Source organism: Rhinopithecus bieti, unplaced genomic scaffold (assembly GCF_001698545.2).
Source record: "Rhinopithecus bieti isolate Rb0 unplaced genomic scaffold, ASM169854v2 scaffold_31787, whole genome shotgun sequence".
In the NCBI taxonomy this organism is placed as follows: Eukaryota; Metazoa; Chordata; class Mammalia; order Primates; family Cercopithecidae; genus Rhinopithecus; species Rhinopithecus bieti.
In genome coordinates, this window is record NW_016814655.1 from 6026301 (window position 1) to 6041355 (window position 15055).

At 39.4% G+C, this 15055-nt stretch overlaps 1 protein-coding gene across 8 annotated transcripts in view; it reads right to left on the minus strand.

The window, feature by feature from the left end:
• BTRC (beta-transducin repeat containing E3 ubiquitin protein ligase) overlaps positions 1 to 15055 on the minus strand; it is a 219764-nt gene that overhangs the window by 18159 nt on the left and 186550 nt on the right. For 3 of the 8 annotated variants that reach the window (XM_017851814.1, XM_017851812.1, XM_017851808.1), the window contains 7 exons: positions 10343 to 10439; positions 9262 to 9399; positions 8644 to 8762; positions 6831 to 7080; positions 6268 to 6386; positions 5095 to 5205; positions 3368 to 3446 (listed from right to left, as the gene is read on the minus strand). In XM_017851814.1, coding sequence (XP_017707303.1) covers positions 3368 to 3446; positions 5095 to 5205; positions 6268 to 6386; positions 6831 to 7080; positions 8644 to 8762; positions 9262 to 9399; positions 10343 to 10439 — 913 coding nt within the window. Of the gene's footprint in view, positions 1 to 783; positions 1268 to 3367; positions 3447 to 5094; positions 5206 to 6267; positions 6387 to 6830; positions 7081 to 8643; positions 8763 to 9261; positions 9400 to 10342; positions 10440 to 15055 lie in introns of those variants that run through there. The other 5 variants (XM_017851811.1, XM_017851813.1, XM_017851807.1 and 2 more) reach the window with 4 other exon arrangements.

Below are 15055 nucleotides of genomic sequence, written 5' to 3' on the forward strand. Positions count from 1 at the left end.
CCTGAGCTCAAGCGATCTGCCTGCCTCAGCCCCACAAAGGGCTGAGATTACAGGCATGACCAACTATGCCTGTCCAAGTTGTACACTTTCAGTATGTCCATTTATAATATGTCCATTATACCTATATAAATCTATTTTAATAAACAACTCAATAAATAAAATGGTTGCAAGATCTGAATGGTCACAAAAGAAGATAAGCATTCACAAAAAGATGTTCAGTATTATTAGCTACAATAGAAAGACAAATTAAGCTAACAATGATATATCGCTACACACCCCCACAAATGGGTCTAATTTAAAAAAATACTGACAATACCAAGTGCTGGCAAGGATATAGAAAAATTGAACTCTTATACATTGTTGGTGAAAATGTAAAATGCTTAAATTAAAAAAATTTTTTTTTTTTTTTGAGACGGAGTCTCGCTCTGTCGCCCAGGCTGGAGTGCAGTGGCCGGATCTCAGCTCACTGCAAGCTCCGCCTCCCGGGTTCACGCCATTCTCCTGCCTCAGCCTCCCGAGTAGCTGGGACTACAGGCGCCCGCCAGGTCGCCCGGCTAGTTTTTTGTATTTTAGTAGAGACGGGGTTTCACCATGTTAGCCAGGATGGTCTCGATCTCCTGACCTCGTGATCCGCCCGTCTCGGCCTCCCAAAGTGCTGGAATTACAGGCTTGAGCCACCGCGCCCGGCAAAATTTTTTAAAATAAATAAGGATGAGGTATTGCTATGTTGCCCAGACTGGTCTCAATTTGCAAAATCCCACGCCACTTTGGGAAATAGCTTGGCAGTTTCTTTTAAATTTTAAGAATACACTTTCATAAAATCCAGAAATCATACTCCTATATCTACCCAAGATAAATAAAAACAGTATGGACATAGAAAAGACTATATGGAAATGTTTTCAGTGGCTTTACTAAGAATCAACAAAAACTGGAAACATTCCAAATGTCCTTATATTGGTGAATGAATAAACAAACTGGCTAATTCATACAGTGGAATACTACTCAGCAATAAAAAGCAACAAAGTATTTATACATACAACCACATGGATGAATCTCCAATGAACTTAAAAAAAGCCAAACACAAAAGGCTACATGCTCCATGATTTATTAGATGTTCATGAGACAGCAAACTATAGGGATAAAAATCAGATGAATAGTCAATAACAGTTGCTAATGGGTAAGGGGAGTAAATTGATATGAAGGGGCATAAAGAACTCTTGAGGATGATGGAAATGTTGTACATGTTGATGTGGTGACGGTTACACAACTGCAAAATTAATAGAAAAATGTCTTAAAGAGTGAATTTTGCTGCATATAAATTGTGCCTAAAAACCAGACTTAGATTAATTATAAATGAAAGAAAATACACATTTTAGGCCTGGCACAGGGAGGCAGAAGCAGAAGGATCACTTGGGTTCAGCAGTTTGAGGCTACAGTGAGCTATGTTCATGCCTGTGAATAGCCACTGCACTCTAGCCTGGGCAACTGTGCCCTGCCCCTTGTTGTATTTAAAGCACAGTCATTTTTTAAGAGAGAGGTTCTCTTAAAAGAAAACTTTCTTAAAAAGGAAAAGTATACATTTAAAAAGATATGTGTGAAACATGTAGGTAAAGCATGTTTGGTATGGTAAGAATGTGCTTTAAATACCACAATGGGCGGGGCATAGCGGCTCACACTTGTAATCTCAGCACTTTGGGAGGCTAAGGCAGGAGGATCGCTTGAGGCCAGGTGTTTAAGACCAGCCTGGGCAACATAGTGAGACCCTGTCTCCACAAAAATTAAAACGGTGCTGTGGCTAGAGCCTGTAATGCCAGCTATACCTGAGGGCTAAGGCAAGAGTACTGCTTCAGTCCAGGAGTTGGAGGTTGCAGTGAGCTATGATTGTGCCACTTCACTATAGCCTGGGTGACAGAGGAAGACCCTGTGTTACACATACACACATAAATCCAACAAGGAAGACAAGAAATATAACCTCTTTCTCTTCTCGAGAGCCAAGAATGCCTAAATGTTGACAGTCAGGATTTAGTACACTGGGTTTCAAATGCTTGCTCTCATCTTTTCTCCGAGTGCTGCAAAAGATTCTGTCCACCCTGTTGCTCCAACTAATTTTTTTTTTTTTTTTTTTTTTTTTTTTTTGAGACGGAGTCTTGCTCTGTCGGCTGCGTTGGAGTGCAGTGGCCAGATCTCAGCTCACTGCAGGCTCTGCCTCCCGGGTTTACACCATTCTCCTGCCTCAGCCTCCGGAGTAGCTGGGACTACAGGCGCCCGCCACCTCGCCCGGCTAGTTTTTTTTGTATTTTAGTAGAGACGGGGTTTCACAGTGTTAGCCAGGATGGTCTCGATCTCCTGACCTCGTGATCCGCCCGTCTCAGCCTCCCAAAGTGCTGGGATTACAGGCTTGAGCCACCGCGCCCGGCTGCTCCAACTAATTTTCTAATGGAAGTAGTATTTATCAATCCGGGCCCCTAGCTAACAACATGATAAAGAATTTAGTGCTTCTGAAAGTGATATTTCTCCTTCTGAATCACTTTTTTCCCCAAATGTCAAAAGTGGGTATATGGGGAATAAAAAAGATGGGTTCAAGTTGCTGGAGGCACTAGCTCATGAATAGGCTGCAGAACTAAGGGGCTGACGGAGGGGGGGGGGGGCGGGTTCAAGCAGATTCCCAGAGCACTTTTTTTTTTTTTTTTAAGATCGAGTTTCACTCTTGTTGTCCAGGCTGGAGTGCAAGCGTGATCTTGGCTCACTGCAACCTCCGCCTCTCAGGTTCAAGCGATTCTCTTGCCTTAGCCTCCCGAGTAGCTGGGATTACAGGCGCCCACCACCATGCTCGGCTAATTTGTTTTTATTTTTAGTAGAGATAGGGTTTCACCATGTTGGTCAAGCTGGTCTTGAACTCCTGACCTCAGGTGATCCATCCGCTTTGACCTCCCAAAGTGCTGGGATAACAGACACGAGCCACCGCACCCAGCCCCCAGGGTACTTTTTGAAGGCACAGGTGTACAGGTCCTCAGATTTTGGACAGGTTCCAATTTGAATAATTATACTCTCTCTCCCTTAGTACCCCCTGCTGTTTCTGGTGGATACAGAATTCTTATTCACTTCCTGCACTAAACTGTTGTATAGAGTTGCTGTGCAGCTGTTAAACAGCTGCCACATTTCTCTCCATATATAGTCTCTAAAGCATTTTTGGATGAAAGGAATTATATAAACATATTTTATTGTCATGTACTGGTTGCCTTACCACTTAGTTGTAGGTTTTGTGAGGTTGTAACTATTAAATTCAAATCCATATTCCACAGCACATCAATGTTTAATTTCTTCCCCCACCTGCTCTCCAATGCTCTCTAAATAGTAAGGCTCTTACCACAAGGGTCCGTAGACAGAGTGTCCCTGCAGGAGCACGGGGGTCCAAAGCAGCCACAAGATCCCACACTTTAATTTTTCTAAAGATCAAAAAGGGGACAAAAATGCTAGTTAAAAGCAAAAGTAAGAGAACACAGGGAAGAACAGCAGAAATTCATGGCAATAAATATGGATGGTGAGTATAGTTGAAATGTACGTGATTAACCTACAAATGAGAAACAGGCTAGCTTTAACCAAACTGAAGACATTTAATAGTAAAGTTAAACCACACTTTGGGATCAAGAGGAGATCTTGTACATTAGACCTCTTAATGATATTACATAGACCTAGAAATCTACAACTCTGAGGCATCCTCTTCCTGGTCACTTCTAAGAGTGGTCCAGATCACATGTACTGAGGGACTGGGGTCCATGTAAGAGCAATGGAGTTTATATAAGTAAGCCCTCATCTTTTGATTTAAGTAAGTGTAGCTCTTCCAAAAATCTTTTATAGGCCATGTTTCCTCAAGGTACATAACAGAAAAATTTCAAGACAGGTAGGTACAGATCAAAGCCAGGGCAGTAAGAAAATATTGTCTTGACCAAGCTGGAACATGTCACCACACTCTGAACAATTTCCCAAGGTTGTAACAGTGATGGCTGACCCAAAGCAGAAGAAGTGAGCAGGTTCTTGCTGCTTGCATTGGCTAATTCATTTATCAGTATAGTTAGCTCATGAACTAAAATAATGTTGTCAGTTTCTGATATTTAAAAAGTTGCCAATATTTGAACTGTAGCCTTCTACCCTTCACCCCCAAAATCAGGCAGTTTGACAAAAAGAAACGATAAGGAGTCCTTCGTAGGTGAATAACTCTTTTTTTTTTTGAGACGGAGTCTTGCTCTATCGCCCAGGCTGGAGTGCAGTGGTGCAATCTTGGTTCACTGCAACCTCTGCCTCCCTGGTTCAAGCAATTCTCCTGCCTCAGTCTCCTGAGTAGCTGAGATTACAGGCGCCTGCAACCACACTTGGCTAATTTTTGTACTTTTAGTAGAGACTGGGTTTTGCCATGTTGGCCAGACTGGTCTTGAACTCCTGACCTCAAGTGATCCGCCTGTCTCAGTCTCCCAAAGTGTTGGGATTACATGCACAAGCCACTGTGCCCAGCCTACTTTTGTTTGAATTTACTCTGTGTTTAGGATTGGTGGACGTGGGGTCCATTCACATTAATGGATTCCATAAACCACTAGAAATTAGAAGAAAATAAAGATGACTAAACTCATAAATGAAATGCTAGGATGACAAGTGATGACAAGAGAACTGTACTTTTAAAAATTACTAAAAGAGATAAAAAATCCAAGAGATCAAAATTCGAGATCTTACCACACTAAGTCCCCAAATACTGCCCTCTAGTGTTTCTGTTTTGTTAACAGGTTACCATTTTACATGGGTAGCCTGTTAACACTGCGTTTTTCTTGTTTTGCTTTACAGGGCAAAACAGTCAAATACATAACCAAATAACCAAAATATGAATGGCAACCATGTGCAAACAAGTATAATAAAATGACTGGAAAGAATATTTCAGGACACTAAACCAAGGAGAGGTAAATATACAGATTAAAGAAATATGGTATCACTTTGTGTAAAATCTATAAGCTTTTAGAAACAAGGAATGGTAATGTTTAACACCATAAACATAAGGAAGGATTAAGATGTAGATTTTCTCTTTTTACACTCTGTTAGCACACTCACCCATCATAGGCCCCACTGACTATCCTCTTGTTATCAAATCGAATACAACGCACCAATTCCTCATGGCCTTCTAACACTCGTAAACATGCACCACATTCTATGTCCCATAATCTGGAAGAGAAAATTGAGTCAAGTGAATTTTCACATATTCTTTTCTAAGCCTGAAATGTTATAATACACTTTATATGCCTTCTAAAAATTCACAAAATAAAATTAATCACCACCCACACAGATATGTACTGCTTTCAATGTAATTTATTTCCTTTCTGCTATATAACTCACACAGAAAAATGTAGGTTTAAGTTCAAACATAAAATGTATTTTCAAAGCACAGTGCTTTATATAATTCTGTAAACAGGTTCTTCCAGGCATAAAACGAATTCAACGTACACAGCTGCCTGAGAAGGAAATGACCGAGCTAAGAAAGTAGTTTCCTGAAGTCATCAAACTGAATGAGATACAGATTATCAGTGATGTCCTGTTCTCACAAAACACCTCCCCCTCTGCCATGGTGGACACTTCTTTCACCACTGTCCAGGACAGTTCTTCTCAGAGAATGGAAATGCAAATCTCAAAAACTTTTGTGTATTAATTAAAAAAACTGTATGTTTTCAGAGCAATTCAAGTGATTTCTAGGAATCATTTCCTTAGATATAACAAACAGTAGCTCTGTTGTTTTTTTAATGGCCTTTTCATCCTTTTAGTACTTCACTGAAGGGTGATGATGGATAAATCTTCCAAATTCTAATCATGTCTATGTCATTCATCTTTGTGAAGGGAAAACCCCAAAAAGGGCTTCCAACTGTGAAACCTTCATAATTTCAAATACAGGTAACTCTCTGGCCAATTATGTAATGCTAAGACAAAAATTACATAATTTCTAGTAAGGAAACAAATCTTTTCATTTCTTGAAAACAATGGCAAAGAAAAGGCTTTTAGCTGTTTATCAGCACTTTTCAACTGTAGACAGGAGAAATTTAAAAAGAAGGCCAACAAAAGGCTTTGCTGTGCTGCTTCTCTGCTTGGGGCAAACTTGTAACCTGTTAGAAGCTACAGAAAGGAAACACAGTTGATTATAAACATAACAAAATTACAGACTTGTATGATCTGTGCATTAGTAATGAATGGGAGCATAATATCGATCCCTTATGATACAAGGTACTAGGTGCTCACCTGATAGTGTTGTCAGATGAGCCACTTACTACCAGCCTGTCCCTGTACTGCAAACAGGCAATGCCTCGTTTGTGTCCATTTAAGGTCCTTACAAATTCACAAGTACTTGTGTTCCATACCTGAAAAAGAAAATGGCATTGAGCAGTTGATTTGGTGCTTTTACTGATAAAATCTATGGCAACTGGAGTCTTAGGGAAGCAGAAAACAGGACTGAACCATTAGAGGGAAGTCAACTTCTCAAACAAATAAAACAAAGGACAATTTAAATTCATGGTAACAGAGGCTAATTTGCAGTTGGCTGTTATCACATGAGAATTCCTCAAATTGATTTACTCTTCTAGGGTTAGTCTCTTCTCACACTCACGATTATTTATAGGAATAAAATACCTCGGCCAAATTGTCACACAACGTCTCACTTATTACCTTTTCACTTGTAGAATAGTCTCTGAATTAAATATTACATTTTTCTGCACCAATGTTTAAATATGAAATTGCCCTTGATCAAATTTTCATATGAATTCCCCGATTCTAAGTTGGAAACTTACTGAAAAATGCCATATTACCTTTATAGTTCTATCCCCAGATGCAGAAACGATGTACTTGTCATCAAAGTCTACAACATTGACAGCAGCTCGGTGTCCGACCAGCACCCTCCGGAGGGTAATGTCAGTTGGGGAGGCCATATCCCATACAGCAATGGAACGATCTTTGGAGCAGGTCACCATCATGCCATTATTGAAACGCAAGTGCAGAACTGCTTCACAATGGTGAATCAACGTGTTTAGCATTTCACCTGTATTTACATCCCACACTCTGGAAGCGACAGATGAGATTTAGATGGTATTCAAGCTACAATCTGTTACCTATATTTGACCATCATGCGCCCTTCCACCCCTTATATTTAGAGAGAGTGCCAGACCGGGAGAGTGGGAGAAGGAAGGGAATGGGATGCTGCCAGTGTGTCCTTAAGACATACTGCTTGAAATACGGGCACGTTATGGAGGGCAAGGATGAGGTGGCAGCCACTGTTACCTAATAATTTGGCCCAGACTGTAAAACTTCTGACATTCAATTGGATACCATTAGTAAGATACATTTTAAATGGGGAATCTGATTAATAACAGTAGCATTAGTGCCCATCCCAATGATAGCCCTCAGGAGCCAGAAATGACACAGGCTAAGATGCTTCTGTCACATACTTAGTAATGTGAATTTGAGTTTGATTACCCTGGATCTCAGGTTTTATCATAAAGGTCAAAGGCCAAGATAACCACAACTCTAATTCTAAGCCCCCATTTCTGTGTTTTGAAGTAGGCAGAGGTTTAAAACAGCCCCTGCATTGTAAATATGGGCTTCACAGCAGAGTGTGGGGTCCTGGGATAGCTTGAGAATTTTGTGTGATGATATATTTTGATTATTCTATTTTTGTTTATTTACTTTGGGTTTTATAACATGTTATTTCCTTTTTCCAGTTTAGCCCCTTTTATAGAATATCATTTTTTCTTTATAAATGATGTTAGCATCTACAGTGTTTCAGATTCTGTGGGGCACTCGCTCCACAAGCACCAATAAATGTTAAATGTCAGTAACTACAAGGACGAGTTTGCTATGCCTTTAAGTCAAAAGACAAAAAACAGGAACAGTCTTTTCTATTCACAGAGGGTAACTTGGAAAGGTAAACATTTAACTTTAGAGTATCTAACAATGCAGTTAACTGCTTTTTTCCTAGGTCTATTTTTTTTTAAAGTTACTTTTGAAGCATTATGTTTGCTAAATCCTTTAGCTTAAGGCAAAATTCCTAACAGAGGTTCCCAGCAGTGCTGCTGGTACCCAGAACTCAAGCTATCCCAGACTCCAGCAGTATAATGGCTATGTCATCAAATCACTAATGCCTCTGGAAATTGAGGGCCCCTCCCTGAGTGAAGCTCGCAATTAAAAACTGCAGGGATGGCAGGGGAGGGGCTGGCAAAGAGAGCACAGCTCACCTGTACATGTTTCAAAGGAGATAATACAGACCTGCACTACAGTTAAAACTACCTGAAAGGAAGGCTTCATTGCATTCATGTCATTCCCTCATGAGATGGCTTTTGTAAGGAATGCAAAGTTTACCATAAGGATAAGAAAAGTTTCTGTAATAGATGATCCTCCAAATTAATACAGAATGTGTAGTTTCTTAAATGTGCGAAAATGTAAACTTACCTCAAGCATCCCTAAATCAAGTTTTCTAGTTCTAGACTGACAGAAATGATGGGGACCTGGTGGTTTATTCTTCTTTAGTTTCAGAACTGTGCCGATATATACAAAATTACTATCTATGACAAAGAACAGAGTAGAGCTGATGTTTCAGAGTTCAAAAGAGCATTTGAAATTTTCTACCTGACCGTGGAATCCGATGATCCAGTTATGATCACTCTCTCATCATACTGGAGACAGAGGACAGAACCCGTATGGCCTGTGAGAATTCGCTTGCATTCCAATGTGTTTTTATCCCAGATCTAGGATGGCAAATAAGATCCTTTTGATCAATGTGATGATGGGATGCTGTGGAGACTTGTTGGTCCTATTATGTGTTTGATCCCCCAAAATAATCAAAGCCCAGAGTAGTGTGGAAAGCATTCGTCCCTATAGGTATAGCTAAGCGCACACACACACACCCACATATACATATATATAGCTTCAGTACTACGCAAGCTTTTATCCTTTTCATTAAGGGACAGGGTAGTCTATAATTATGTGAGGGCCAAAAGAGTAATAACCCATTTCAGTGCATTTCAGGAAGAGAATTTAACCCTAGGACTACCCATTTGTATAGTATTCTGGGGGGAAGCAGATGTCTGTCCTTTAAGGAAATGATTTTGGCTTTGGAACTGGAAACAATCTAAAATCTTCACTTACTTTCTAGAAATAATGCTTAGAGTTTATGCTTTGGACTGTGCTATGAATGTGGTCAGCCTCGCTCCCTCCGCTACCTTCCTACAACTGAACAGACCTCACCTTGATTGTGTTGTCTCGAAGGCCGCTTACTATTTTCTGATCATCATACTGTAAACAGTAAACTCCTTTGCTTGTTTCACTTCGGCAGTGAATTCTCTGTAAACTATGTCTTCCACATCTCCAATTAGATTCTATTGTCTGAGAAGAAGGAATGGGAAAGTGGCAGTGTTAGGAAACGCCTAGAATCAAACTCTTTTTGGGCTTTAATGACAATCAAAGGCTCAATGCTTTACTCTATGGGATATACACAACTTAGGGAAAACTTAAAAATGTCTTTAAAAGGCTACTATCTACATTTATAAAATATTTTCCCTTTTGCAAGGTAATTAAAGTTTGTTTCCTAGAACTCCCCTGCCTATAATTTGTTCAATTAAATAATAAATCTGGTGGGAAGAGACTACTCATCAAGAGGAGAAAAGCTATGAACTATGTGAGGTTATACACTCAGTGCTCTTACATATGTGATGGCCATTGCTACTGATGAACTTCTGTGGAGGTTCAATTCAGAAGATATTTGAGGACAAGTTTACCAGTCACACTGCTATTGTATGAAGGGATCAATCTCTTTATCTCTCTCATCTACATATCTATTAGTAAACAATTTTTTAAAGCTTTAAAATTTTGCCTAGCAATTTATTTTACCTACCCTACTTGCCTGTAAAGAGACTGATTTTTTCTTTTTTCTTTTTTTTTTTGATGGAGTCTCACTCTGTCGTTCAGGCTGGAGTGCAGTGGCACGATCTCGGCTCACTGCAACTCGTGCCTCCCAGGTTCAAGCAATTCTTCTACCTCAGGCTCCTGAGTAGCTGGAATTACAGGCGTGTGCCACCATGCCTGGCTAATTTTTATATTTTTAGTAGAGAAAGGGGTCTCACCATGTTAGCCAGGCTGGTCTCAAACTCCTGACCTCAGCTTCCAAAAGTGCTGGGATTACAGGCGTGAGCCACCACAGCCAGCTAAGAGATTGATTTGCAACTCATGTCAATAAACCTTAATGGGCTTGCTGTAACCATATTGTGACTGAAGAATGCTGATAATTCTGTGCCACTGGGTAAATACCCCAAAATACATAGATTCTTACCTCAATGTCTTGTATAATTTTAGGATAAAGTGCTCTATAAAAAGAGTTGGGAGGAGCATTCCCATCAGGAGGTTTGTTTTTGAATAAATACTGTCCCCTAAAAAAAAAACAAATATTTCCCAATGAAAATCATGACATTATATATTTATATACATATATATTTTGAGACAGAGTCTTGCTCTGTTGCCCAGGCTGGAGTGCAGCGGCGTGAGTTGGCTCACTGCAACCTCCTCCTCCTGGGTTCAAGTGATTCTCCTGCCTCAGCCTCCTGAGCAGCTGCGATTACAGGCATCTGCCACCACGCTGGCTAATTTTTGTATTTTAGTAGAGATGGGGTTTCACCATGTTGGTCAGGCTGGTTTCAAACTCCTGGCCTCAAATGACCTGCCTGCTCGTCCTCCCAAAGTGCTGGAATTACAAGCGTGAAACATCACACCCGGCCGACATTATATATTTATAAGGAGCTTCATATATTTTCAAAGTGTTTTCACAGTTACTATTCCATATACTCTCCATAGCTGCCTAGGGAGGAGCAAAGGTAAGCCTGATTTCAGGAGTCCCATGTCAAAGAGCAACCTTCTGGGCTCTAAGGAATCTGACCAACACTGATTTGCTTTTGGGTAAAACATCATTATTTCCAGTGTAGAACATCGGAGTACCAAGCCTTTGGGAATATTATAATATCAGTAAACAAATGGAATATGTATAATCAGAATTCATCTATTGGTCTATTAAGACTACTGCTTAGATTCACTGGCCTCATCTTTTGGAAATTTTGTTAGTAATGGTAAGTATTACCTTTGAACTAGCACACACCCTATAATTTTTTTTTTTTTTTCTTTTACTGTGTAGTGGTCCCCAGCACTGTATACAGCAGCAATGCCTCTGGCATGGAGATCACTTTTTCTAGGTCTTTATCTGTGTGGGTAAGGTGGCTGCTCAGTCATCCAGGCTGCTGCTAATCAGTGCAACTATGCTTTGAAAGGAGCAATTCAGTTCATTTCAACAGAAAACAAAAGGATCACAGGTGTGTCCAGCAGCAGCTAGGGAAGAAGAAAAAAAGAAATGCCTAAGAGCACTGTGCTATCAAGTCTAAGGCATGAAACTGACTTTCACAGGTGTGTTCCTGGCTGTGTATATACATACATGTACTTAACCGCCTTCCCTGATTCCAGTGAGCAACATTTGTTAGTATCTCCTTCCTTATGACAGCACATCTCTGGAATACTCGTATCCCAAGCTAGATCTTTGCTACAAAAAAAAAATCAGTAAATGGCAATCACTTCCTGCTGGGTAAAAAATTTAATTCCTCATCCTGAAGTTAAGAACCCACCAAACACGGTGTGGAAGCTAGTAAACCCCACTATGGGTGTACTAACTGCTGTTCTCACTGGCACTGTGCCTTGCAAAGTGGAGATAGGCAGAAATGCCTCTGAGTGTAATCCTGGCACCAGAGAAATCATGTTTTCTCTGGGCCAGTCATCCACTCCTCCCTCTATAGCTCCATTACAATATAATTAATTGTTTGGTGTCTCCAGGAGTGTTTCTCCCCTGCCCTCTCCCTATTATACACCTTGAAAATTAGTTGACAAAATTTCCTATCAGGAAGGTAGCTGCCTCTAACTTCTGTATTAATACAGAAAAGAAAATCTGAAAAAGAGAAGTGAAAATAATACTTACAAAGATGGGGATTAATGAAACATGATACACCAGCATAAACAAAAGGGGAAACAAGATGTGTTATGAAGGAATTCCGGATTAATGGTACATTTCTCTGTACAATATTATTCTACAAACACTTTGCAGGCAAATAATAGATTTTGAATGTGAAGATTTATTTAAGTCTGATTCCTCAGCCCACCCACATTCTTAACTACTTGTTTCTCAATGCCCACCATTCCTGAGATTCCTGTCTTCTTTTAATCTCTAGCACTCCAAGACTTTCTTCCTATACAATGATACTATCTCTACATTCTAAGGAAAGAGAACCCATATAAGCTTCTGATCTTGTTTTCCACCTCACTGCATTTACTATGTCTTGGTAAAGTACCTGAATTTCTTCAGATCAAAGTGCTACAGAAAGGGGTGGCTAGGCATTGAAAACTGGCTTCTGTCTTTATGTTTTAAGTCAAAACCTTTCATGATGGAAGATCTCTGACAACAGGGACTACTTCTACGTGAAATGCCTAGTACCTACGAGAATGTGAGTACATGATAAATGTTAAATATTAAATTCAGAATGTTATCATAAAATGTGATCTGCTGATTAAGAAAATTGACTTTTCCCAAGTGGTCTTTTATTATACTTTTAAGAGTTACCATTACTGAGCAGAGAGCATATTCAGTATTATTCAAAAGAGAAAAACTACAGAGTTCATTCCCAGGGGAAGACTGTCAAATCCATCTAGACATAAAATACAACATCAAAGACCAAGTTAAAACTTAAGAGATACAAAGCTTTATTAGAAAACTGTATTTACTTACTATTTTTGATTAGTAGAAATGGAAGAACCTTTCAAAGCTAGCATATGGGGAAAGGTATAACACAGAAAGACTTTATTGACATATCAGGCTTGGTAAGACAATTTGAAAGAAGCAAATAAGAAACTGATGGAGTAAAATTTTTTTTAAAAAAGGGAGGACAACTGACACAGGAATAAAGGCAACATGTAAAAATAGAAGCAGCAACAAGAAAGTCAAGGGAATAATGGAGGAAGTCGACACGGGATGTATAAATACTTGGAATTTCATGGGGTGTATCATGGGATTAAGAGGATAAATGTGCCCAAAGACAAGGGGATATAGTCAGAACTCTGAAGGATACTCAAAAGAGCGGGAATGGGTTTCTGTGGATAAAGAGATAGGGGAAAAAGGTGGTAATTAGTGCTGGATCCTGGGTTATTTCACCTACCCTTTACAAAGGCTCAAAAGCCATCTTCTCAATGATCATTTTTTCTTTGTAACTAACATAACAGATCTTGCCATTTAGTGCCAATCCCAAGCAAACCTGTGGAGCCTTCTACCTTTGGCATTTTCATATCCATCTGCCAAGAACTGCCTACTTACTTCTTGATTTTTCTGCCTTCAAAAAAGGACTCAGCAAACTCCCAATGTCTGATGAAGGTTTACTGTCATTTACCATCCAAATGGGAACACAATGTATTTTAACAGGGAACAGAACCTTTATAGCTAAAGGAATGAATCCCCTTAATTGAAATTTCAGGAGTTATTTGGAGAAGACATTTTTTTTTTCTGAGGGACAGAGACATCTTCTCAGCTGCCCCAAAATTCTCCCATGTAAACAGTTGCCTGCTGTATCCCCAAGGCTGGTCCCAGCACTCAGCAAAATGATGGACCCTGAGTACCATATAACTCTATTTTTATTTGCTTTGTTGTACTATTAAAGAGTTTATTTTCAAAGTATGAAGTAAGTTATAAAAGATTGCTATTTTTCTATGTAGTGAAATAAGTGAGAATTAAAAAACATATTTGAGAAGTAGTAATGTGTGTCTGTGTGTGTGAGAGAGAGAGAGAGAGAGACAGAGAAAGAGACAGGGTCTTGCTCTGTTGCCCAGGCTGGAGTACAGTGGCATGATCATAGCTCACTGCAGCCTCAACATCCCAGGCTGATGCCATCCTTCCGCCTCAGCCTCCTGAGTAGCTGGGATTACAGGCATGTGCCACCAGGCCCAGCTAATTTTTTAATTTTTTGTAGAGATGAGGTCTCACTATGTTGCCCAGCCTGGTCTCAAACTCCTGGGCTCAAACAATCCTCTTGCCTTGGCCTCCAAAACTGTTGGGATTACAGGCGTGAGCCACCCTGCCTGGCCAACAATATTCTTTGCTACATAGCCTAAAAATTGCCTAGTTTTTTTGTTCCTTTAATTCAATTTGAGAGAAAAATTAAACAGTCTTCCTAATAGCCAGAATGATAAAACCTCTGAAGCATTTGGTATAATACAGGTCACTGTATTTACTATGTGTTAATAAATTTCAAAGACAGAAAAAAAGAAAGAGAGCCAAATATATTTAATGAAAATTCGAAGGAAAGCTGGCCCATGAATATTTATCTTTTACAAGTGTTCTCTATTTTTAACTGTTTTCCTCTTTATGATCCAAGATAAACAACTGATAAAATTAATTTGGAAGGACACCACTAAGCACACACATGCCTATTATAATGTTTTCTGTCAATGAGAATATTTAATGTCACCTTTATTACTACGTAGCTTTCCTATAGTGACATTCTGGAGACATACTCTGAGAGAAAATTATTTAAGGAAAGATATCTTTCAGAAGTTCTAATGAAATGGCACTGTTAAGAGAACCACAAAAAAAGTAGTGAGGTCTCTTAGACTGCTAACTATATGATGCTTTGGGGAATTCGGAATTAAGTCAGAAAATCTTGAAAAACAGAAGTCTTAAGAAGAAACAATGATCTATACTGAATTTCATTTTCACTTTTTCTGATGGCTAGAGTTCTTATTCCACTTGGGCATAAAAATAATTTTTGATTACAAAGGTGACAAAACACCAGACGCATAAGATAAAGGCAAGAAATTTTCTGAAAGAAAAGAAAATCATTTGTCTTGGATTATTTTAGGGGAAAGCTATACTGGATGGTTTCTATGTGATTCATAGAATTTGGCTCATAAATTGCCCATCAGTCCTTTTGGAGGATACCAACTTTTTTTTTTTTTTTTTTTTTTTTTT